The sequence below is a fragment of the Lepisma saccharinum genome, chromosome 7, assembly GCF_977018435.1.
Source record: "Lepisma saccharinum chromosome 7, izLepSacc3.1, whole genome shotgun sequence".
NCBI classification, from domain to species: Eukaryota; Metazoa; Arthropoda; class Insecta; order Zygentoma; family Lepismatidae; genus Lepisma; species Lepisma saccharinum.
In genome coordinates this window covers 59,746,447-59,773,416 of record NC_139235.1, presented here as the reverse complement: position 1 = coordinate 59,773,416, position 26,970 = coordinate 59,746,447, and the positions used below count along the sequence as shown (strand labels likewise).

The following is a 26,970-nucleotide window of genomic DNA, read 5'->3' as shown; positions in this document are numbered from 1 at the left end:
ATGCTCGTGGCCTGAGACATTCTTCGTGGCAACAACATTGCCGGTAGATTGCATTATCGGACTAAAATTTCAAATTAAATCTCGGATGATTATAGATTTAAATAAAAGTGAAGTAACTTTTCCTTTTGGTGACGTACGTTTGCCGATAAATTGGAACTGTGACAGTATTGTGATGCACAATGTGTCATTTCAGAAAGAACGTATTCATCCAAATACTCAAAAGGTGTTTCCTTCATCACAAGGGAAAGCATGGCAACGAAGAGGACCACAAGCCGCTCTTCGAGGACGAGGTTGGCCACAACGCACCATCTCAAGGACATTTATTCCTCGGTCATCGCAACAGCAATGGCAACCAGGAAATGATGAAAACTGGATGCCGTCTTCATCAGAAGGAAGGATTGGAATGGCAGCAACGTGCATTTCATCTGAAGATTTTCAAAGAAAATTAGGTGAGCTGAAAATAATTATTCTGATGTTTTAAACAACAATATTGGACAGATTAAGAACTTTGAATACAAAATACCTTTAATAGATAACATTCCTGTCCGTAGTATGCCCTACAACTTGGGACCAACAAAAGAAAAAGATTTAGATGTTATTGTTAATGATTTACTATCTAAGGGTATCATTGAACCAACAGAAAGTGCATACGCTTCGCCTAGTTTCATTGTATATGGTAAAAATAATAAAAAGCGAATGGTTATAGATTTTCAGAAAGCCAATGAACATATTTTATGGGATGGATATCCTCCTGATAATCTAGAAGATACTTTATGTAGTTTAAGTAAAGGTAAAATATATTCTGTTCTTGATATCAAATCTGCTTATCATCAGATATTCTTAAGTGAAGATTCACGTGATGTTACTAGCTTCGTAACAAAACAAGGTCATTTCAGATATCGTTTTTTGCCTTTTGGATTGAAAGTGGGGAGTGCTTGCCTGGCGAAAGCAATGAATATGGTTCTTGGAGACTTAAAAGGAACATTTCTTCATTATTATTGTGACGATGTTCTTATTGTCTCAGAGGATGAAAGCTCTCATTTAGAACACCTAAAAATTGTTCTAGAAAGATTTAGGAATTTTGGAATTACTGTATCACCTGATAAAATGCAATTAGGAAGGAGAGAAATTAAATTCTTAGGTTTTGTAGTAAAGAATGGTTCATTATTTATGGATCCGTCTAGAATTGAAGCTATTAAGAAGCTATCTAGTCCAAAGAATTTAAAAGGATTAAATAGGTTAATTGGATTAATTAACTACTTCTCGAGATTCGTTCCTGATTTTCAAAAAATAATATCACCTTTGAATGATGCTAAATCAGCAAAGAAGTTTGAATGGGGGGATGCCCAACAAAATGCACTAAATTCAATTAAACAGGCATTTGAAAAATATGTCATTTTAAAATTACCAGACATGACAAAACCTTTCATTGTTCAAGCCGATGGTTCACTATCAGGTTATGGTGCTATTTTGTTACAAGAAGACGAAAATAAGAACCTTTGTCCTGTTTTCTTCTTTTCTAAAAGAATGAAAGAGAAAGACAAGAATTCGACAATATATCAGGTAGAACTTGATTCACTTATGATGGCATTAGAACGTTTTGATGTATATCTAAAAAGTCAACCATTTTTGTTACAAGTGGACAACATGAGTATTGCATGGGTTATTAGAAGAGCTTCTAAATTTCCTAAGTATGCTAGATATTTGGAGAAACTTTCTGTCTATAATTTCAAAATAGAACACATTCCATCTAAATGTAATGTACTTGCTGATACTTTGTCGAGAATGTTTAACAACAAGGAATATAACACTGAAGAAATTGATGTGGAAGAATTAAAAGGCATTAATTTAGCTATGTGCGCTCATCCTTTGTTATCCGCTTCGATTGGAGAAGAACAAAGGAAGGATGATCAATTGAGAGTTATTATTGATAAAATTTCACAAAATGAAAATGTTGCTAATTATAAGCTTATCAAAGGTATCTTGTATTTTAAGATTAAAGCTAATAATATGCCTTATAGGATAGTTGTGCTGACACATCTTAGAAAGTCTGTTATTGAATATTTTCATAGTAATGTTGTATCTGGTTCACATTGTGGATGGCTTAAAACATTGAAGAAAATTCAAAGGCACTTTACGTGGCTAAAAATGTGTGAAAACATTAAAAATATTGTTCAAAGTTGCATTATTTGTCAGAAGTGTAAGCCTCGTAATGCGCCTATTGTCAATCAATTGGCGTCAGAAATAGTATCTGTAAGTGGACAACGATATTATATTGACTGTGTTGGTCCTTTAATTGGCTCACGGGGATATAGATTTGTATATGAACCTTTGAAAAATGTTACGTCAAAAATTGTTACGCAAAAGCTTTTCAATACATTCATGAATTATGGCATTCCTTGTGAGTTGGTTACAGATAACGCTAGCTATTTCTGTTCACAATATTTCACATCATTTTTGTTTAATCTAGGTATTAAACATATTACTATCAGTCCATATAACAGTCAAGCCAATTTGGCCGAGAAATATATTTGTCATCTAAACTTTAGTTTACGTACCTTATTTGCTAAGGATCATACTAAATGGGTTACTGCCTTAAAAGAGATTCAGTATGCACATAATTCTTGTTTTTGTTACTCAACAAAGTATACCCCGGCTCAATTATTTTTGGGTAGAGATCTTGGCGATATTTTGGGAATTAAGTGGGATTTAAATCATGATCCAGATCAATTATCAGATAACCAAAGAAAAGAAGTTCTATCGCAAGCCTTTAAAAACCTGCAAATTGCCTGGAAAAGAAGGGAATCTCTTTACAAAAAGAAGTATTCTGAAATTAACTTTAAGATAGGAGATAAAGTAATGATTCAGAATCAAATCATTTCAAAAAAGGCTGAAAATATAACCAAGAAACTGTGTTATAAGTATTTGGGTCCTTTTGTTATCAAGAAATTTCTCACAGAGGTTTCTGTCATGGTTCAAGACTGTTCTGATGCAAATAAGATAAGAGAACACACGTAACTAAGCTTAAGAGGTATTTTGCACCACCCTCCCAACCTGCAGAAACCGGTTCGGTGTACATGACTCGGGAAGGAAGCCAACAAGCAAGCTAAGTAGCTGCTTGTTGTCATAGGTTAGTTTTGACCTTGATAAAAGGAAGTATGAAAATACAATGTTTCCAAAGAAGTTGAATAAATTCAATGGATATTTTTATTATCTTATTATTATTTATTATTTTATGATCGATCATAATGTTAATGTTCAAAATAGCATAATGCTCAATGATGAGATTTCATGTTTAATATTCAATTACTATAACATGTAATATGCAGAATTGTGTAAATAATCTCACGTGCATTTGTTTTCAAATTTGTTGTATTTAGAGACTGTTCCAGGTATTTTTATACTTTCAGATCTTGATGGGTTTATGTAAGAAGAGCTCTCAATGTCATCTATATATATAAACAATGTACCTGTATTTTGGGTTTGTAAGTGGAAATACTTTGGAAAGTTAACAAAAAAAAAGAGGGGGTGTTTGTAATATTTTGTTTTTGAGATATTGATATTCCCCATAACGAGTATCGTGTATATGTTTTCTCCCTTAGAGGGAGGGGGAATTTTTGTAACATACTCGTTACGAGGTAATATAATGAAAGGATCTGGTACTATCGTGTAATAGATTGTCTTTTGTTTGATCACGTGACGTTCTCTGCTCGGCGAGAAAAGGCTCCGCCTGTTACGGAGTTCTTCCTTCCTGAGCAGCCGCAGAGTGCACACATATATTCTAGGTTGGTTATATGGGTTGTACTTTATTTGTCTGTAGGTAAATGTATACGTTGAGTTGTGTTAAATTATGATGATACATAAGGAATGTAAATCAAATTGTGGCTCAATTATTTAATCGTATTTGTAATAAACAAGCAGATAATTTCAAAATTAAATACATGTTTTAATTAATGAAACAAGACATCTGGTAAAATATTCATGGGTTCACTGCCATACTTAGCTATCTAGTGTAGTTACCATTTGTATCTATCTTTCTTTGTTTTAAGGTGGTTACAAATAAAGAGAGCATGGTTCTCTCACGTAGATTGTTTCTGATTAAATGCATGTAATAATTTGGTCTGTAACATTGCTAATATGGAACGTTTTAGTAGTACATTGCAGTCCAGGTTTGCTACTCTCGATCAAACTGGTTATTTCGGATTGCCTCTGCCAGTATCACGGGAACAACCTCTTGTTTCCTCGACCGTGTGCAATGCTGAAGGTCGCCAAACTGCTGCTCAGGAATCGACTGATAACAGTCAAGGTGAGAACGAACCAGTTTTTAAACAGTCACGTACACGATTTCCGTGTAAGCCACAATGGGTAGATGAGAAACCAGTAAGAAATCTGATTGATTTTTCTAGAGAATCTAGTGACGACGAAAACCTTGTTCGATCAAATTCGCCAATTTTTAGTGGCCACTGTTTGGATAAATTAAGTAATGTAGTTGCTCAACAAACATTGTCATCATTAATTTCACAAGTCCCTATTGTAAAAGAAGATGATAGTGTATCCATTTTCAATTTTTTGTATGAAGTGGAAAGAATACGAGAAAAGCAACTTTTTCCAATTAAGGAAATTCTATTGTCTGTTTTGCATAAATTGCCTGGTAAGATTTGTACATTTATATTACATCAAATTAGCCGTAACTTTGCTTGGTTAACTATTGTTGAAAATGTCATTAATAACTTTGTTACTACTATTGGCAAGGAAGTTATTGCAAGTAATTGTGTGTTTAAATTGCAATCAGATAAAGAAGATCCGTTACATTTTCTTGAGTCTCATGAGAGAGCATTTAATTTGTTAAATTTGTTGTGGCCGGAACATGAATTTGTAAAATGTTTAGTTGAAAGAATGTTGCCTCAATATTCTCAACATTTCATGTTAAATGGAATACCAGTCAAAATATCAGATTTTAAGAAAACCTTACAATTAATACATGCTCATTCACGTATAACAAAAGATTTCCAATTAATGTCTGGTGAAAGAAGTGTAAACGTAGTGCACAAAAGGCCAATTCAGTGTAGATATTGTGGTATTTTTGGTCATGTTCAAAAATTTTGCCCTAAAATGAGTTCAAAAAATTTAATGGCATCGATCAATTATGAAGCTGGTAAAAGTGACAAATTACTTGCAGTGTTTGTGCCCATAACTATTGAAAATATGACAGTTCATGTGTGCATCGATACAGGAAGTACTGTATCTATTATCAGGGAAGACTTATTATCTAAGTTAAATGCTAAAAGAAAATTGAATATAACACAGTGAGATGAAAAACTTACAGTGGGAAATGGAACCCAGTTGGAACTGAAAAAAAAGGTAGGACAAATGTGAAGTGTAAGTCATGCTCGTGGCCTGAGACATTCTTCGTGGCAACAACATTGCCGGTAGATTGCATTATCGGACTAAAATTTCAAATTAAATCTCGGATGATTATAGACTTAAATAAAAGTGAAGTAACTTTTCCTTTTGGTGACGTACGTTTGCCGATAAATTGGAACTGTGACAGTATTGTGATGCACAATGTGTCATTTCAGAAAGAACGTATTCATCCAAATACTCAAAAGGTGTTTCCTTCATCACAAGGGAAAGCATGGCAACGAAGAGGACCACAAGCCGCTCTTCGAGGACGAGGTTGGCCACAACGCACCATCTCAAGGACATTTATTCCTCGGTCATCGCAACAGCAATGGCAACCAGGAAATGATGAAAACTGGATGCCGTCTTCATCAGAAGGAAGGATTGGAATGGCAGCAACGTGCATTTCATCTGAAGATTTTCAAAGAAAATTAGGTGAGCTGAAAATAATTATTCTGATGTTTTAAACAACAATATTGGACAGATTAAGAACTTTGAATACAAAATACCTTTAATAGATAACATTCCTGTCCGTAGTATGCCCTACAACTTGGGACCAACAAAAGAAAAAGATTTAGATGTTATTGTTAATGATTTACTATCTAAGGGTATCATTGAACCAACAGAAAGTGCATACGCTTCGCCTAGTTTCATTGTATATGGTAAAAATAATAAAAAGCGAATGGTTATAGATTTTCAGAAAGCCAATGAACATATTTTATGGGATGGATATCCTCCTGATAATCTAGAAGATACTTTATGTAGTTTAAGTAAAGGTAAAATATATTCTGTTCTTGATATCAAATCTGCTTATCATCAGATATTCTTAAGTGAAGATTCACGTGATGTTACTAGCTTCGTAACAAAACAAGGTCATTTCAGATATCGTTTTTTGCCTTTTGGATTGAAAGTGGGGAGTGCTTGCCTGGCGAAAGCAATGAATATGGTTCTTGGAGACTTAAAAGGAACATTTCTTCATTATTATTGTGACGATGTTCTTATTGTCTCAGAGGATGAAAGCTCTCATTTAGAACACCTAAAAATTGTTCTAGAAAGATTTAGGAATTTTGGAATTACTGTATCACCTGATAAAATGCAATTAGGAAGGAGAGAAATTAAATTCTTAGGTTTTGTAGTAAAGAATGGTTCATTATTTATGGATCCGTCTAGAATTGAAGCTATTAAGAAGCTATCTAGTCCAAAGAATTTAAAAGGATTAAATAGGTTAATTGGATTAATTAACTACTTCTCGAGATTCGTTCCTGATTTTCAAAAAATAATATCACCTTTGAATGATGCTAAATCAGCAAAGAAGTTTGAATGGGGGGATGCCCAACAAAATGCACTAAATTCAATTAAACAGGCATTTGAAAAATATGTCATTTTAAAATTACCAGACATGACAAAACCTTTCATTGTTCAAGCCGATGGTTCACTATCAGGTTATGGTGCTATTTTGTTACAAGAAGACGAAAATAAGAACCTTTGTCCTGTTTTCTTCTTTTCTAAAAGAATGAAAGAGAAAGACAAGAATTCGACAATATATCAGGTAGAACTTGATTCACTTATGATGGCATTAGAACGTTTTGATGTATATCTAAAAAGTCAACCATTTTTGTTACAAGTGGACAACATGAGTATTGCATGGGTTATTAGAAGAGCTTCTAAATTTCCTAAGTATGCTAGATATTTGGAGAAACTTTCTGTCTATAATTTCAAAATAGAACACATTCCATCTAAATGTAATGTACTTGCTGATACTTTGTCGAGAATGTTTAACAACAAGGAATATAACACTGAAGAAATTGATGTGGAAGAATTAAAAGGCATTAATTTAGCTATGTGGGCTCATCCTTTGTTATCCGCTTCGATTGGAGATGAACAAAGGAAGGAAGATCAATTGAGAGTTATTATTGATAAAATTTCACAAAATGAAAATGTTGCTAATTATAAGCTTATCAAAGGTATCTTGTATTTTAAGACTAAAGCTAATAATATGCCTTATAGGATAGTTGTGCCGACACATCTTAGAAAGTCTGTTATTGTATATTTTCATAGTAATGTTGTATCTGGTTCACATTGTGGATGGCTTAAAACATTGAAGAAAATTCAAAGGCACTTTACGTGGCTAAAAATGTGTGAAAACATTAAAAATATTGTTCAAAGTTGCATTATTTGTCAGAAATGTAAGCCTCGTAATGCGCCTATTGTCAATCAGTTGGCGTCAGAAATAGTATCTGTAAGTGGACAACGATATTATATTGACTGTGTTGGTCCTTTAATTGGCTCAAGGGGATATAGATTTGTGTATGAACCTTTGAAAAATGTTACGTCAAAAAGGGGTCGAACCTTGGTCCCTTGCTATATTTAATTTTTATAAACGATTTGCCAGAACTACTCACAAAATGTGAGACATTAATCTTTGCTGATGATGTTAAAATATACAAAAATATCGAAAACGCTGATGACTGTACAATATTACATGAAGAGCTGAATAACTTGCTTCAGTGGTGTGAAATTAATAAAGTCAGCCTGAACCTAAAGAAATGTAAACTTGAATCATTCACCCACAACAGACACCCTATTCAACATTCATACACTATTTCTAATGTGTTAGTACAAAGTGAGAATATAGTTACCGACCTAGGGGTCACTTTTGACCAAAAGTTAACATTCCAATCACATATTGCCCGCATTTTAAGCGAAGCTCACAGAAATTTGGGATTTATAATGAGAATGGGTCATCAATTTAGAAAAAAGGAAACATTTCTCTTGCTATATTATACGCTTGTCAGACCTAAACTCGAATATGCTTCTCTTGTTTGGAACCCGCAATTCAAGAAAGATATCGAAAAATTAGAAAAGCTTCAAAATAAATTTCTCAGATATCTACTATTTAAACTTGATGGTACATATCCAAAACTCACTCCTAGCAACATATTACGCGATATTCCATCACTCAACGAAAGGAGGCAAACAAGTCAAATAACTTTTCTCTCCAAGCTTATCAATGGTAAAATAGATTCTTTTAATCTGTTGTCGAATTTAAATTTTTATGTGCCAAACTGTATGTTAAGGCCCAGAACTGATCTCTTTCAAATCCCCCTTGGAAGAACCAAAATGACCGAAGCTGAACCCATGAGGAGAATGTGCAAGTTATTTAATTCAGTTTCTAAGAATAATCCAAGCGTAGACCTATTTAAATGTAATTGTAACATAAGATCTAATCGCTGAATTTCTGTATGTTTTGTTTTGTTTTGTTCATTGAATTTTGGTTTTCATTCAGCTTGTAAGGTTATATCCAACAGTTTAGCTTCATTTATTATTGTATTGTCTCTGTGTTCCCTTTGCTTCTATAATCTAATAATTAATTTCTTCTCACAATTGTTTTTAAATGTAAAATGTATATTGCGTCATTCATATTTCTTGTTAATTTTCTTAGTTATGTTCTTGTTTATGTAATGGTGTCATCCCATATTGAACACTGTAATTGGGCATGCGCCTGTTGTGTTTCAATTAAATAAATAAATAAATAAATAAATAAAAAAGCTTTTCAATACATTCATGAATTATGGCATTCCTTGTGAGTTGGTTACAGATAACGCTAGCTATTTCTGTTCACAATATTTCACATCATTTTTGTTTAATCTAGGTATTAAACATATTACTATCAGTCCATATAACAGTCAAGCCAATTTGGCCGAGAAATATATTTGTCATCTAAACTTTAGTTTACGTACCTTATTTGCTAAAGATCATACTAAATGGGTTACTGCCTTAAAAGAGATTCAGTATGCACATAATTCTTGTATTTGTTACTCAACAAAGTATACCCCGGCTCAATTATTTTTGGGTAGAGATCTTGGCGATATTTTGGGAATTAAGTGGGATTTAAATCATGATCCAGATCAATTATCAGATAACCAAAGAAAAGAAGTTCTATCGCAAGCCTTTAAAAACCTGCAAATTGCCTGGAAAAGAAGGGAATCTCTTTACAAAAAGAAGTATTCTGAAATTAACTTTAAGATAGGAGATAAAGTAATGATTCAGAATCAAATCATTTCAAAAAAGGCTGAAAATATAACCAAGAAACTGTGTTATAAGTATTTGGGTCCTTTTGTTATCAAGAAATTTCTCACAGAGGTTTCTGTCATGGTTCAAGACTGTTCTGATGCAAATAAGATAAGAGAACACACGTAACTAAGCTTAAGAGGTATTTTGCACCACCCTCCCAACCTGCAGAAACCGGTTCGGTGTACATGACTCGGGAAGGAAGCCAACAAGCAAGCTAAGTAGCTGCTTGTTGTCATAGGTTAGTTTTGACCTTGATAAAAGGAAGTATGAAAATACAATGTTTCCAAAGAAGTTGAATAAATTCAATGGATATTTTTATTATCTTATTATTATTTATTATTTTATGATCGATCATAATGTTAATGTTCAAAATAGCATAATGCTCAATGATGAGATTTCATGTTTAATATTCAATTACTATAACATGTAATATGCAGAATTGTGTAAATAATCTCACGTGCATTTGTTTTCAAATTTGTTGTATTTAGAGACTGTTCCAGGTATTTTTATACTTTCAGATCTTGATGGGTTTATGTAAGAAGAGCTCTCAATGTCATCTATATATATAAACAATGTACCTGTATTTTGGGTTTGTAAGTGGAAATACTTTGGAAAGTTAACAAAAAAAAAAGAGGGGGTGTTTGTAATATTTTGTTTTTGAGATATTGATATTCCCCATAACGAGTATCGTGTATATGTTTTCTCCCTTAGAGGGAGGGGGAATTTTTGTAACATACTCGTTACGAGGTAATATAATGAAAGGATCTGGTACTATCGTGTAATAGATTGTCTTTTGTTTGATCACGTGACGTTCTCTGCTCGGCGAGAAAAGGCTCCGCCTGTTACGGAGTTCTTCCTTCCTGAGCAGCCGCAGAGTGCACACATATATTCTAGGTTGGTTATATGGGTTGTACTTTATTTGTCTGTAGGTAAATGTATACGTTGAGTTGTGTTAAATTATGATGATACATAAGGAATGTAAATCAAATTGTGGCTCAATTATTTAATCGTATTTGTAATAAACAAGCAGATAATCCAAAATTAAATACATGTTTTAATTAATGAAACAACAAGACATCTGGTAAAATATTCATGGGTCCACTGCCATACTTAGCTATCTAGTGTAGTTACCATTTGTATCTATCTTTCTTTGTTTTAAGGTGGTTACAAAGTACATGACAGTGTTGACTTGCACATGGAAATTATCGCTGGCATGTAAGGAACACAAACATATTTGCATGATTATCGTATGACCAATGTAACGCGAGTTGTACCCCCAAAAGGAATGGTCAGCATGCCACTGATTCAAGCTTCAAAATGCAGTGTTACCTTGAAATAACTGTAGCTCAGAGGCTAATTGCCCTAGAGAGATGAATGATATACCCTTGTATGTGGAATGAATCACAGATTCAGACCATATAAAATTTATGCACATTCGGCATATATATGGAGGGGGAGGGGGAATTCCCCCAAAAATCATTTCTTTAAAAACAAATTGGGGTTTCCCCCATCCCCCCTGAAAAAAAGGATGGAAAACATTCTTTTTGATCTCGGGTACTGATAAACAAACTTCCTTCGAATGCAGTTTCCAGGGGTGAGGGAAACGGATTGCTTTAGAACAACAAAGCCAACCTTCCTTTGTCAGCAAATTTTCCCTTGAAAAAAGATACAAAAAAGAAGTCTCCTTTTTCCCTGCCATTTTCATGAAAAAAAAAACGTGCAACAATCATTTCTGTTAAATACATGTGTTAACAACAATATGAAAAAAGAAAATCAGAATTCTAGCTAAAAATAGCAAAGTTATAATGTAAAAACTACGACCTTGACAAAGCGTCTCGATCGAGACGATCGGGCACCCGAGGGTTAAAGTCCACGCGTTCATTATATCCCCAGCACTTAACAAAGGGAGCGGTACTCTTTATTTAAAGAAACACCCAAGCGGGCGGTTTTCCCTTGAAGTAGAAGCAAAGAAACTGGAGTAGGAAAGCGATGTTGCCAAATTGAAGAAGAGATAAAGAGGAAAAGCAGAAGGAAATGGTAAAGAAAGTGAAACAAAATTAAAGTATATGGAAATAGAAAAGAAATACAGATAAAGATTAAAAAGAAAGTGTTTAAGGGTATTATCGAGGGGGGGGAGAAAGATATCCAACTCTTACATATTAAGCCTTAATTGATAAGAGGTTTCTGGGGGGGATTCTGAATTAAACGTGGGGGGCAGTATCCAACTCTAGGTCTTAGATTATGGCTGGTATTTTAGTTAGAGGGGGATTGAACATTAAATTGAGAGGTTATCCAATTTTTGTGTATTACTATTGTCTTAGACTGTTGCGGAAATTCTGGTGCGGATACTGAGAATTAATTTTTTTGGAGGAGGCAATGCTATCTAAAATTAGCATGGAAATTTTGGTGGTAGGATTGAGTATTAAATTTAAAGGAGGAAATCTTAGATTGTCGAGAGATTTCTGTAGTGGAGAGAGAGTTCGAACATTAAATTTGGAGACTGTATTTAGCGATATTGTATCTACAAGTTTTAGACCCTAAACACACCAAAAGAGAAGCTGGAAAAGACTAAATATCTCGGGATCTTAATAAAGTATTGACACCCTCATTAAATTAATATTCTTGAAAGCCTGCAAAGAAATGGATGTAAACATTTTCTTGCTTGCTTCACTCGCAATCATGTGTTGCGAGAATGCATGTTTGGCGCTTTACTGAGGAGAATGTGATGTTTTATACTATAGCTGCATTACAAGACATAAGCGATATTCTCGATATTCATTAATAAATTCATTCTTAAAATATAATGCTTAGTGTTGGTATACTGCTTAATTTAAAGCAGGTGCATCATTTGGGACAAAAATATATCGAATCCGCATTTCTAATTTGTCACATGAAAATTTTAAATTTGCACTGAAGATAAAATCCAAGTAATGATTGTTATGGATTATGGTTTGTTACCAAAATAATTATATTTACCCCAGAAAAATGGGGGGTGGGGGTGAGTTCTTTGAAAGAGGAACCCTGTTATATTATCGCCCTGAGGTTAAGAATTTCTGGCTATGGTTCTGTAATGTCTCGTGAAACAAATTGAATCTGCCATAGGGCTGGAGCATATTATTTGGTTTGACAAGGTTGAATTATTCTATATTATCTTAAGTTGTGTAACATTTTGTGTTAAATACTCAAAAATTGAGTTTTATAAACCCACTCAAAAATACTATTTATATGCATATTTACATATTTTAATTTACTACATTTAACCAATCAATGTGCTTGCTTTAAGATTTTTCGAAAATCGAACAATCAAAAAATATGGACAATGTAACATGGTATTTTATTCAAATAGACATCAACTATTACACATTCATCCAAACTATTTTCGAGGGATTATGATGAACGATTTTACGGGTGGTCTTGAGTGATGGGCACCCCCTGTTTAGGGAGGAGGGGCAGATCAAGTATAGTGTTCTGTAAAGCTAAGAAAAAGTTACTTTCGGTAGATACGCTGTCGTAATTAAATACTTTGTGGGGAATACGATATGGTTTGAGGGTGGAAATGATGTTTTTTTGGGGGGGACACATGATATGATTTGGGGGGACGCATGACATGATTTTTGGGGGGAATGCACCGTGGGCTTTGGGGGGGATGGGCACCTCTGCTCTTCATGAAGGAAATAATATCATGCAGTTTTGTCTTCATACTTGGGATTTTCACTAACAGCCGTGAGTGATAACTTGCATTATGCAAAGTCTAAGAAAAAAAACAAAAAGCACAACACTATAACAAAGCAACAAAACAGCACCATAACACAACAAAGAAATAACACAACACAACTAGTTCAAAAATCAACCCCGCACGTGGTTATGGTGCAAAAATGACGAGAGGCACCTTGCAACCACAAGAAATGTAAAGAAAATGTGGCAACAATGTCTGAGTGCACGCGCTTATCGGGAGCGGTTTGGCTATTGTTAGCTACTGTTGCCAGTCTTAAGTTTCATGAAAGTGTTGCCGATGGGGACATAATAAACGCATTTTTATTACCTAAGAGCATCTCAATTGAGACAATCGGGCAACTAAAGGTTAAATGATTATAAGATTAATGTACTTTCACAAAAAATGATTCTCATATCTACAAAATCCTTGTGTACATTATTCTGTAAATTATTTATTTCAAGTGATTTAAATCAGTGATCTTTTTTAAAAAAATCACCTGATATAAATCTCAATTAAAATCAACGCACCTTATGTGAAAGTGAATGCCGCCTAATACATACAGCATGTGCTAGACCCCATATAACACAAACATGCCCCTGTTTGTATGGCAGTGAGATTACCAAAGTTCACATCCACCAAGATAAGGCCAGTAGGCATACTGCCAAAAAATGGTGGCCTACATGGCTCGTATGGAACAGATGGGTATCAAGGCTATTCCATTTAGACACCCCTGCTAGATGCATCACCCATGGATTTCTGTTGTGTATTTATGCAAAGCATCCTCCATGTGGCAATTATCCTCATGTTAAAACACAGAAGGAACATCCCCTAAGGCTCAAGCAAGCATCCAACCACCTAGCAATTTCCACTTTGAGTGCCATTTTCAATCTTGTAGATGCTTCATGATGCTGTATCATTAAAATAAAATAGCTTAAGATATTTCATTATTCACAAGAACACAACTGACACCTCCCTGCATATTGTAGCACTGCACTGTACTAGTGATTACTATTATTTACCCCTCCTCCTCTTCTATTATAGTTTCTATTTCGCTAGTATTAATACATTAGAAAATATCTCTTCTCTGGAAAATGTACAAGGTGTAGCAATGAATCGGGTGATTTTGCAACGTTGGATACAACTAGTTGTTATATCATAGGTAACACGTGACTACCACCATCTTGCAGCCATTTCTTAACCATTCAGTTATGATGGACTGGTGGAATGGGGAACAGTGTGCATTTACTGTCAAAGCGTATAAAAACAATGATAATTACATTCATGATGGATGCAGTAAACACAATTTAAGTATTACATATGTGAAGATTCATGTTTCAGAGTTGCACAATTGGATAGTTTTTATCCAATTAATTTTACCATCAGGCAAATTATCCAAGGCCCTCAAACCCTTTATCATGAAACTGGCACACAAACCTGTATCCCAAATGGAGGAGCCTTACCCAACTTCGAGAGAAACTATCTACCAAAACTTGCATCCCCTGGAAACACTATCAAAGAAACCTGTAAAATTATCCAACAGAAACCAGCACTGAACTTAGACAATGGACAGGCACAACCAACTTGACACCCTGTCCTCCAAAAAATCCCAGACCAAGAAAAAAAAAATTCCTCCCTCCACCTGCGCAAAGAACAGAAACTACACCACACCGAGCAACACAATGCAGATGGCCCAACCCCCCATCACCATCTGGGGGGGGGGACAACTTTCCAATTGTGCAACTGAGAAAAACGAATCTTCACGTACATAATGATAGTTACGTGTCCACACACTTTCTGAAACAGGGCTATCCGAAAGCAAAAGTCGTCCAACCACTAGCACCCTCAATGAACGTAAAGACCGGATCCGGGAAGAGATGGTTCAAATGTGGCCACCCTGCGCAATGCAATATGTAACCTACCTTTTCATATTGGATTTGGTGCGTATTACTCACAATATTAAATATTAAAAAATATTTCTATTAAGAACACAATAAAAATATCATATAAAAGCTATTTTACTTACGTATTTGTGAGTCTACTCCTTGAGTTAGCTACGTTTCGGGGAAGCGACTGCCCCCTTCTTCAGGCATTCTTTAAGCATGCAATACTGCCATGCCGCGTCGTTATATCATACAAGGAAAGGTTTGATGGGTAGGATTGGGGAAAAAATATCAGAAAAAACTGTCTCTTTCACCCTGCATTTCCTTAAAACTTGTCATGTTCACTATAAATTCCCTTAAAATTCATTAAAAGCAGTAAAAACAAGTTAAAAATACAAGAACTGTGCTCACTCCCATCTGCATGTTAATCAGCTGATGTTCCACGTGGAATGCAGGAAGCACAGGCTATATCCCTACAGCATGTCTCCACCTCGGTTATAACTGTTATTTCCGGGTCAAATTCACGTACTTCCTGTATGGCACAAATCACTTCCAGGGAACCTGAAATCCTATTTCTTCCCTGTTTTGGACTTTTTCCCATTTTTTAAAAAGGTTTATCCAGATTTCGTCAAGATTTCTGTCTTCCCGATTGAGCATATTGTCCATATCATTACATATGTTAGCTACTTCATACACGTTTCTGTTGATAGCGTCATTTTCCTTTCTAATAACAACTTTTTCTTTGATTTTATGGGAGTTTTCAAGTACATGCTCAGATAGGCCTGTTTTGGGATTCCCGTCTTTGATGTCTTTGTCGTGTTCTTTCCATCGAATTTTCATGCTTCTCTCCGTCTGTCCGATGTATTTCTTATCGCAGTTATTTGGTCTAGGAATTAATTTGTGCGGTTGTTATGCACACATTGAAGCTGTAGATCAAACACAAAATACATAAATACCTTAAGAAAAATATTGTCCATCGCGAGCCACCACTTTCGCTCATCTGTCAGGTAAGTTACGGATTCCGTGGCGAAAGAAGTCCTCATCCTTTGAAGAGATCCAGTCAGAGACCCATTTTTCGATATCTTCTGAAGAAGTGAACCGCTGTCCAATCAAATCGTTATTCATGCAATCGAACAAGTAGTAGTCCGAAGGAGCAACGTCTGGTGAATATGGCGGGTGGGGTAAAACTTCCCATCCGACATTTTCTAAATAGGTTTTGACCGGTTTTGCGACATGTGGGCAAGCGTTATCATGTTGAAAAATAAGTTTATCATGTCTGTTCTCGCATTCTGGTCATTTCCTGGCCAGACCTTGCTTCAAACGCATTAATTGTCGTCGATAACGTTCTCCATTAATAGTTTCACCCGGTTGCAGCATCTCATAGTACACCACACCTTTGATATCCCACCATATGCACAGCATAACCTTTGCACAGTGAATATCTTGTTTCGGTTGTGATGGACCTGGTTCACCTGGCTTCACCAAGGCCTTTTTTCGTTTCGGGTTCTCGTAATGGATCCACTTCTCATCGCCAGTAACAATGCGATGCAAAAACCCCTTTCTTTTCTGTCTTTGAAGCAGCAATTCGTAAATGGTTTTTCGTCTTTCAACGTCTCTGTCTTTCAATTCATGTGGAACCCAATGTGACATCTTTTGAAACATTCCCATGGCTTTGAGGCATTTGGAAACTGTTGTTGGATCAACGCCTAATGCTTCTGCAAGTTCTTCCTGCGTTTGACATGAATCCTGATCGAGCAATGCTCTCAATTCTTCATCTTCAAATTTTTTTGGCTGTCCAGGTCGCTCTTGGTCTTCCAGGCCGAAATCACCACTACTAAACCATGCAAACCACTTCTGACACATTCGCTCAGCTAGCGCATGGTCACCATACACTTCCACCAAAATACGATGACTTTCGGTAGCACTTTTCTGCATGTTAAAGTAATGAAGCAGAACACCCCACAAAAACACTTTATCTGGCACGAACTGCGCCATGTTCAGTTGACTACAAAATGCTGTTGTTGACTCGTCAATCAACTGCCCTATACTACGAACGATGCGCGCTGACAGGAGTTTTCAACGCATGTGTGGCTACACGGAACTGTGGGATGATACGCTCGTTACGCCTTCTCTTGTCCAGGCACACAAATTAATTCCTAGACCAAATACATTTAATACTGTACCCTTTCGTGTGTTCGTCTTTGTCTTTTTCCTTTCCAGCCCTTTTATATTCTGAAAAGTGCTTTTCTATATTTCACGGGGGCTTCATTCCACTTTTAATATTATAATCCTTTAAAATTTTTTCAATTTTTTCTGAGACATCTTTAAGGTAAGGAATTCCTATGAACTTAGGTTTCTTGTTTTCTTCCCCTGCTTCATTTTCTTTGGCTGTCATTTTCCCATCTTTAGATGTTACTCTCTTTTACCTTTCACAAAATTTGTAGGCATTCTTTCTCATTTTCCTCATTTCATTATTGTTATATCCATTCTTTTTCCCAATGTTCAAAATCCATTCTTCTTCTTTAGCAAAAGTGTCTTTCTGGTTACACAATCTATTCGCTCTTATGTAGAAATTCAGAAAAGCATTTTTCTTTGTTCTCCCTGCATGTTTTGATTTTTTTTTTAATGTAGATTTCTCCCGCGAGTGCTTTGTGGATTACCACAGTTTTAATTTTGCCGTTTTCATTAACCCTCGAGTACTCGCACGGCATCCTGTAACATGGATACTCGTGCGGGTGACAGTTGTCACCCATAAGGTATTTTATTTATTTCGAAAAGACTAATTATAGTATGGTGGATTTTTTTGTTTTGTTATATTTACAATCTATTCTAGGGACACTTAAAATATTTTTTGAATTATTTTTGTATGAAACAGGTGTTGTAAAGAAAAAAATACCAAATCGTTCTTTAACAAAATTTTGCATGGAAAAAATATCTTAAACTTTAGGCTACCGTAACTTTTTTTTAATGCAGGGTAACATTGTAAAACTCCTTGCTCATCTGAAAGACTGCTTTATTGAGAATCCATAAACATATATATTAACATAATTTGGCCTTTATTACGGGGCAAAATAAATCGCTAAAGCGTACCCTGCATTTTACATATAGAAAGAGTATAGTCACAACAATGTTTGTTACTCGTAATATTTTTTATGCATATTGTAGGTTGAAAATTTCAATGACAAAGAATTGATGAATGATCACTACAGATATGACATCCAAATTTTTCACAATGTTTTCTGGTTGTTTTGTCTCTCACCCTCCCACACAGATAGCAGCGACCTCTACTGTAAATGATTGAGGCGTTGACCACAAGTTTTGCCCTACAAGTTCTAGGACTTCTCTGATAGGCGCAAGCCGATCAATTTCTCTTTGCTGCTGACGATCTCCGATGTCATCAAAACGAAGACATCGCATGAGGAAATGAAATATATTCTCACTAACAAGATAACAGACTTCCACACCAGTCCCTGCAGAGTTGTCCCACATTGCTTAGTTTTTTCCTTTTACTGCAAAACAGCCAATTAGTAGCAAAATGCCTATGAAAGCACGAATTTCAACAACATTCGTGTGTTTGGCGTCCCGCTCTCGGCTAAAATGCTCCTTTATATGGTGAATATAAATGTTGGTTGATGTAACTATAGTTCCAATAACGTTAAAAAGTACAAAGCAATCAAGTGCAGTGCGTGCTTCCCTACCCTGTCTAGTTGGTCCTGGGAGCCGCAAAATAATGTTGTCAGCTATGGTTCGTACATTTCTGGGCTGAGAGGATAGTTCTTCCACTTCATTACATTCTTAAACTGGTCTCTTAAAATGTATAAATTTGCAAATGGGGTGTCCTCTTCATCACTGGATTCTTCTTCCCCATTTGGCGGCAGGTCATTTTCGGCATTTTTCACTTGGTCCGTTTGTGGCTCATCTGCTTCTTCTATGTCAAAGAGATCGTCCTGGACATCTAAATGGTCATCTCCACCAACGTCACTATCTTTCTCCACAACATCATCCTCATCGGAACTCTCACCAAGCAATACGTCCAAAATAAGAGAGTCATTACAGAGTGGTGGACGCTTTGGTGCATTCATAACGCCGTTAATCGCGCGGGGGACAAGTGTCACCCAACTGACTTTCAAGCGCAATAACACGGGCCACTCCTCACTACAACATACAAACTCACACTAGTCAGGTAGCTGGAAATGTAGGGGTAAGGTACTGAAGCCCCTATCACTCCCTTCCATCACACTGCTTGGCGGAAACAAAAACAAATGGGCTGGGTGACAATCTTTAGGTCTAAAAACTAATTTCCCCATTATGCATATATTCTTTAGTACATTTAATACGGTCTTCATGTTCACTTAGGATGTTAAATAATCTATCTAGCCCTTTCTCTTCCCCTATTACCAATATGTCATCTATATACCTTCCAAAGAACTTTATTTGATTTTCCATTTGATTCAAGGCTGCTTTTTCTATGTAGTGCATACGGGAAATAATCCCAGAAACTGGATTCCCCCATGGCTAACCCTTCCCTCTGTAAATAAATGTTAATATTGAAACTAAAATAATTGTACCCTGTAACTAACTGTGCCCATCTTACAAATTCTCATGTGGTTACAACATCCACACCTTTCTCCATAAGCCAACGGTGAAGACAATCTGCCGCCTTATCTCTTGGAACACTGGGGTATAAATTAATAACGTCACAAGCTCATAATATTATTTTGGGGGGTAATAGTCAAATTCTCCATCTCTTCCTTTACCTCCCAAGAATTTCTGAGGCTATGTTCATTTTTTTCCCCCAAAATGTCTTTTCTCAGCAATTATGTACATATCGTATCTTTAATGTTGTGGGCCTTGGCGAGAAAAGCAGAGTAAAAGCATGTGATAGTTGGGTTCTGAAATATTAGTAATTGAGTCAGGATTTTTATATATATATATATAAAGTGAAAGAGGAGAGAGGAAACACTCACTGGACAAAGAAAAAATTCGAATTTTCGTGATGGTATATCACATCTTCAGGAGTAGAGAGATGTTGTATAATTAAGTGACTAGAGGGAAGAGTAAGCATGACCTGCAGTGTTGCCAGGTCCCGAAGCAAAAAAAAAGTGTTGACAGTACCACAAAAAAAAATTTAGTTCTTTCGCCTGGCTTGTCGAAAACTGTGAGTGGTCGGGGGGGGGGGGGGGGGGTTGGTTGGGAAAAGGTGGTGGTGAGGGTGAGGATAGGAGATGAGGGGCGTTACTGGGTGGCCTTGTTCAGGCCTGGAGGTGTGGTTGCATTCATGGTCGATATGTAGGCCCTCTCCCATCTTCTACGTATTGAGGTGTTGGTGGATTGGGGCAAGGAGTGGACAATTGCTACCTGGAAGCAGTCATTAAAAGGAATATTGTGGTGATTGGTGTGAATGGCAACAGCAAAGTCCAGGTTTTGGGTAGAGGAGCGGTGGTTGTTGATGCGGAGGTTCAGGGCTGTGGATGTTTCCCCCAGGTAGAAGCTCCCGCAGATGTTGCACGTGAGGATATAAATTAGGTTAGAGCTGTTGCAGGTTCCTTTGGGGTAGAGGGTGAATTTGCCGGTGGCAGTGTGGATCTGGAGGGTGCGGGAAGTGACAAATATGGGGCAGGTTTTGCACCTTGGGCGGTTGCATTTGTGGGCAGGTGCGAGTGGGTTGTGAGTAGGTGGATTGTGGTGGACCAGGATGTTTTGGAGATTGGGAGGGCATTTGAAGACAACTCTGGGCTTGTCGGGGAAGATATTTCTGGTGTCAGGATCACTGTGCAGGATGGGAAGGAGGGAACGTAGAGTGTGTCTGATTTTGTTGAGGTGGGGGTGATATTGGGTGACAAGTGCAGGGGGATTGGTGGCAGGTTTCTTGGTGGGAGTGTATGAAGCAGCTCGGGATATTTGTTTGGTGACCAGGGTGGAAGGATATCCACGGTTGGTCAAGGCTTGGTGTAAGCGGAGGTTATAGTTCTGTCGGGAGGTGGCTGAGGTGTTGAGGCGTTGACCTCTGAGGGCCAGGGAGAATGGGATGGCTTTCTTGGTGTGGAACGGATGGGAGCTGGAGAAGTGTAGGTATTGCATATGGTTGGTAGGTTTGATGTGGATGGAGGTTTCCAAATGTCCTTCCTTCATGTGCACATCCACATCCAGGAAGGTGATTTGGTTGGTGGAGTGAGTCCAGGTGAAATTGATGGAGCTGAATTGGTTAAGTTTGTCTAGGAAGGTGGTCAGGGAAGGTTCTCCATGCATCCACAAAACCCTTCCCCCCAGACCACAACAAATGAAACCAATTCAAGCCTCCTCCAATTTTGCCCACCAACCACCCCCTGGAAAGATACATCACTGTCATAATCTCCACTATCACTGACAGCTCATTTCTTGACAACCTCCACAACAAACCCAACTTGAATCCCTCTCTAAATAAAGCCCTTCAAGATCTCCGCCAGAACCACCACATCAAAATCCTCCCAGCTGACAAGGGATCCACCACGGTGGTCTTGAACTCTCAAGATTACCTGGCGGAAGCCACTCGCCAGCTGGCCGACTCCTCCACCTACAAAACCACTACGGTCGACCTTTCAGCCACACACCTTAACAGAATCCAGGACTTTATCCACACCCGAGGTCCCCCCGGAGGGCCTGACAGCCTCCACCATATCCATGCTCATCCCAGACAACCCCCGCACCCCCTACTTTTTACCCTGCTGCCCAAGACCCGATCCATAAACCTGGCAACCCTGGCAGACCCATCGTGTCCAGTTACAATTCACCTTCTGAAAGAATCTCAGCCTTTGTCGACTACCACCTCCAGCCTCTTGTTAAAGCTCTGCCCTCCTACCTCCGGGACACCAGCCACTTCCTTCAGAAAATTAACACTCTCCCACCATTACCTGCCAACACTATCCTTGCCACCATCGATGTTACTTCTCTCTATACCAACATACCTCACTCCCATGGCCTCTGCTCCATAGAATCCTTCCTCAACAACAGACCAAAACCTCACAAACCCAGCACTAATTTCCTGACCCATCTAGCTCATCTTGTCCTCACGTGCAACAACTTCACCTTCGAGGACAAGCACTATCTCCAAATCCGGGGTACAGCCATGGGTACCAGAATGGCCCCATCCTATGCCAACCTGTTCATGGGCAAAGTTGAAAAAGAGTTCCTGGAGACCCAATCTCTCAAACCTCTCTTCTGGCTACGTTTCATCAATGACATCTTCATGCTTTGCATGCATGGAGAACCTTCCCTGACCACCTTCCTAGACAAACTTAACCAATTCAGCTCCATCAATTTCACCTGGACTCACTCCACCAACCAAATCACCTTCCTGGATGTGGATGTGCACATGAAGGAAGGACATTTGGAAACCTCCATCCACATCAAACCTACCAACCATATGCAATACCTACACTTCTCCAGCTCCCATCCGTTCCACACCAAGAAAGCCATCCCATTCTTCCTGGCCCTCAGAGGTCAACGCCTCAACACCTCAGCCACCTCCCGACAGAACTATAACCTCCGCTTACACCAAGCCCTGACCAACCGTGGATATCCTTCCACCCTGGTCACCAAACAAATATCCCGAGCTGCTTCATACACTCCCACCAAGAAACCTGCCACCAATCCCCCTGCACTTGTCACCCAATATCACCCCCACCTCAACAAAATCAGACACACTCTACGTTCCCTCCTTCCCATCCTGCACAGTGATCCTGACACCAGAAATATCTTCCCCGACAAGCCCAGAGTTGTCTTCAAATGCCCTCCCAATCTCCAAAACATCCTGGTCCACCACAATCCACCTACTCACAACCCACTCGCACCTGCCCACAAATGCAACCGCCCAAGGTGCAAAACCTGCCCATATTTGTCACTTCCCGCACCCTCCAGATCCACACTGCCACCGGCAAATTCACCCTCTACCCCAAAGGAACCTGCAACAGCTCTAACCTAATTTATATCCTCACGTGCAACATCTGCGGGAGCTTCTACCTGGGGGAAACATCCACAGCCCTGAACCTCCGCATCAACAACCACCGCTCCTCTACCCAAAACCTGGACTTTGCTGTTGCCATTCACACCAATCACCACAATATTCCTTTTAATGACTGCTTCCAGGTAGCAATTGTCCACTCCTTGCCCCAATCCACCAACACCTCAATACGTAGAAGATGGGAGAGGGCCTACATATCGACCATGAATGCAACCACACCTCCAGGCCTGAACAAGGCCACCCAGTAACGCCCCTCACCCCCTATCCTCACCCTCACCACCACCTTTCCAAACTAAACCCCCCACCACTCGCAGTTTTCGACAAGCCAGGCGAAAGAACTATTTTTTTTTTTTGTGGTACTGTCAACACTTTTTTTTTCCTTCGGGACCTGGCAACACTTCAGGTCATGCTTACTCTTCCCTCTAGTCACTTAATTATACAACGTCTCTCTACTCCTGAAGATGTGATATACCATCACGAAAATTCGAATTTTTTCTTTGTCCAGTGAGTATTTCCTCTCTCCTCTTTCACTTTTTATTTAGCCCTTGTGGCCCTCCTTCCTTTTATCCTATATATATATGTATGTGTGTGTGTATATATATATATATATATATATATATATATATATATATATATATATACATACACACAGGAATAGGGTTAGAAATGGTGCCAGAAGGGCGGATAAATACAAATAATGAAGGAGACAGTAAACACTTACCACACGAATAGAAATAATTCAATATTTCGCGATCTGAGTCGCATTTTCAAGAAGGTAGATAAAAGATCGACGACACTGTGAGTAGAGGCACAGAATACTGACCGTATCGTCTCTACGGTCAGTGTTGCCAGAAACAGTTGAAAGGAAACACGAAATACTTTAGCCAGTGTTTACTGTAAGGTGGGTGGGTAGTTTCGGGGAGGAGAGGAAAGAGTTACTGGTTGGCTAGGTTGAGTCTGGGGGGTATAGTGGCGTGCATGCCTGCTATATAGGCCCTTTCCCATCGCCTGCGGAAAGATGTGTCAGAGCGGGGGGGTAAAAGGTGGATGATGGCAACACGGAAGCAGTTATTGAAGGTGGTGTTATGGCTGTTGGTGTGGATGGCAACTGTGAAATCGGAGTTTTGGGTGGAGGAACGGTGATTATTTATCCTTAGATTCAAGGGGGTGGAGGTTTCGCCTAGGTAGAAGTTGCCGCAGATTTGACAGATGAGGGTGTAAATTAGATTGGATGAGTGGCAGGTGCCCTTAGGGTGAAGGGTGAACTCACTTGCCGCTGTAGGGATCAGGAGGGTGGGGGAGGTGATGAGTATGGGGCAGGTCTTGCTTCTGGGTTTGTTGCACCTGTGGGCTGGGGGAAGGGGTGCGGAAGGGGTGGGGGTGTTTCGGACCAAGATGTTTTGGAGGTTGGGGGGGCGATGGAAGACGACCCTAGGTTTTTCCCGAAAGATGTCTCTGGTCTCGGGATCACTGTGCAGGATGGGGAGGAGGGAGTGGAGGGTATGTCTGATTTTCGTAATGTGAGGGTGGTATTGGGTGATCAGAGTTGGAGGGTTGGTTTTGGGTTGTTTGGTGCGGTTGTGGGAGTTAGCTCTAGTGATTTGTTTGTTGATGAGGGTGGAGGGGTAGCCACGGTTGGTTAGGGCTTGGTGCAGGCGTAGGTTGTAGTTTTGGCGGGATGAGGGGGATGAGTTGAGGCGCTGGCCTCTGAGGGCAAGGGAAAATGGGATGGCTTTTTTGGTGTGGTAGGGGTGTGAGCTGGAGTAGTGGAGATACTGGAGGTGGTTGGTTGGTTTGATATGTATGGATGTTTCCAAGTGGTCTCCCGCAATGTGGATGTCCACATCGAGGAAGGTCACTTGGTCTTTGGAGTGGAACCAGGTGAATTTGAGGGTGGTGAACTCATTTAGTCGGTTTAGGAATGTTGTGAGGGAGGGTTCGCCATGTGTCCAGAGGAGAAAAATGTCATCAATGAATCTTAGCCAGAGGAGTGGTTTCAGTTGCTGGGAGTCAAGGAATTGCTCTGGCTAAGATTCATTGATGACATTTTTCTCCTCTGGACACATGGCGAACCCTCCCTCACAACATTCCTAAACCGACTAAATGAGTTCACCACCCTCAAATTCACCTGGTTCCACTCCAAAGACCAAGTGACCTTCCTCGATGTGGACATCCACATTGCGGGAGACCACTTGGAAACATCCATACATATCAAACCAACCAACCACCTCCAGTATCTCCACTACTCCAGCTCACACCCCTACCACACCAAAAAAGCCATCCCATTTTCCCTTGCCCTCAGAGGCCAGCGCCTCAACTCATCCCCCTCATCCTGCCAAAACTACAACCTACGCCTGCACCAAGCCCTAACCAACCGTGGCTACCCCTCCACCCTCATCAACAAACAAATCACTAGAGCTAACTCCCACAACCGCACCAAACAACCAAAACCAACCCTCCAACTCTGATCACCCAATACCACCCTCACATTACGAAAATCAGACATACCCTCCACTCCCTCCTCCCCATCCTGCACAGTGATCCCGAGACCAGAGACATCTTTCGGGAAAAACCTAGGGTCGTCTTCCGTCGCCCCCCCAACCTCCAAAACATCTTGGTCCGAAACACCCCCACCCCTTCCGCACCCCTTCCCCCAGCCCACAGGTGCAACAAACCCAGATGCAAGACCTGCCCCATACTCATCACCTCCCTCACCCTTCTGATCCCTACAGTGGCAGGTGAGTTCACCCTTCACCCTAAGGGCACCTGCAACTCATCCAATCTAATTTACACCCTCATCTGTCAAATCTGTGGCAACTTCTACCTAGGCGAAACCTCCACCCCCTTGAATCTAAGGATAAATAATCACCGTTCCTCCATCCAAAACTCCGATTTCACAGTTGCCATCCACACCAACAGGCATAACACCACCTTCTATAACTGCTCCGTGTTGCCATCATCCACCTTTTACCCCCCCCGCTCTGACACATCTTTCCGCAGGCGATGGGAAAGGGCCTATATAGCAGGCATGCACGCCACTATACCCCCCAGACTCAACCTAGCCAACCAGTAACTCTTTCCTCTCCTCCCCGAAACTACCCACCCACCTTACAGTAAACACTGGCTAAAGTATTTCGTGTTTCCTTTCAACTGTTTCTGGCAACACTGACCGTAGAGACGCTACGGTCAATATTCTGTGCCTCTACTCACAGTGTCGTCGATCTTTTATCTACCTTCTTGAAAATGCGACTCAGATCGCGAAATATTGAATTATTTCTATTCGTGTGGTAAGTGTTTACTGTCTCCTTCATTATTTGTATTTATATATATATATATATATACATACATACATACGTGTAGTTTCTTGCTGGCAGTTTACAATGAAGTATGTAATAAGAAAATGGGAAATATATGCATATTGTGGACTAAAATTAAATATTCTTGGCATGGCCATTTTTACTACTGAGTAGTCCTGTTCTTGTGGGAAATATTAACCCAGAATTGTATGTTGAAATTGCGTCCACTGTTATTGTCAGTCAGTATATTTTCAATTTTGTAAATTATTTGGACGAAGTTAATTGGACATAGAATGAGCGTATCGGGTTCGAATGAACTATGTAAAGAAATCCTATTTATTATTGTTATATGGGTCTTATCCAAGTTACCAGTTAAAATAAAAGCCAGTTAAAGTTGTATCCTTTTATCTTTGAACTAAAATATGAACTTTTCAGGGTAGAAAATAGAAGGTCAACATAACTCAGAACGTAGAATAGGGGACTGGATTGAAAGGATTGAATTGCTTTTTTGTGGAGTTATGTAAATTAATCGGAAGGGGGAACTAGACGATTCACCCATCTTTCCGATAAGTTTGCGTTAGTACAGGGGCATTCGTTTGATACAAT

The 26,970-nt window shown here is 38.8% G+C and overlaps 1 protein-coding gene across 1 annotated transcript in view; it reads right to left on the bottom strand.

Annotated features, from left to right (window-relative positions):
- The window catches only part of fu (STKc_STK36 domain-containing protein fused), a 120,991-nt gene that overhangs the window by 25,625 nt on the left and 68,396 nt on the right, over window positions 1-26,970 (bottom strand). The window contains exons 7-8 of the mRNA XM_083126179.1: window positions 21,960-22,044; window positions 18,823-19,224 (exon numbers count right to left, since the gene is read on the bottom strand). Coding sequence (XP_082982305.1) covers window positions 18,823-19,224; window positions 21,960-22,044 — 487 coding nt within the window. The remainder of the gene's footprint in view (window positions 1-18,822; window positions 19,225-21,959; window positions 22,045-26,970) is intronic.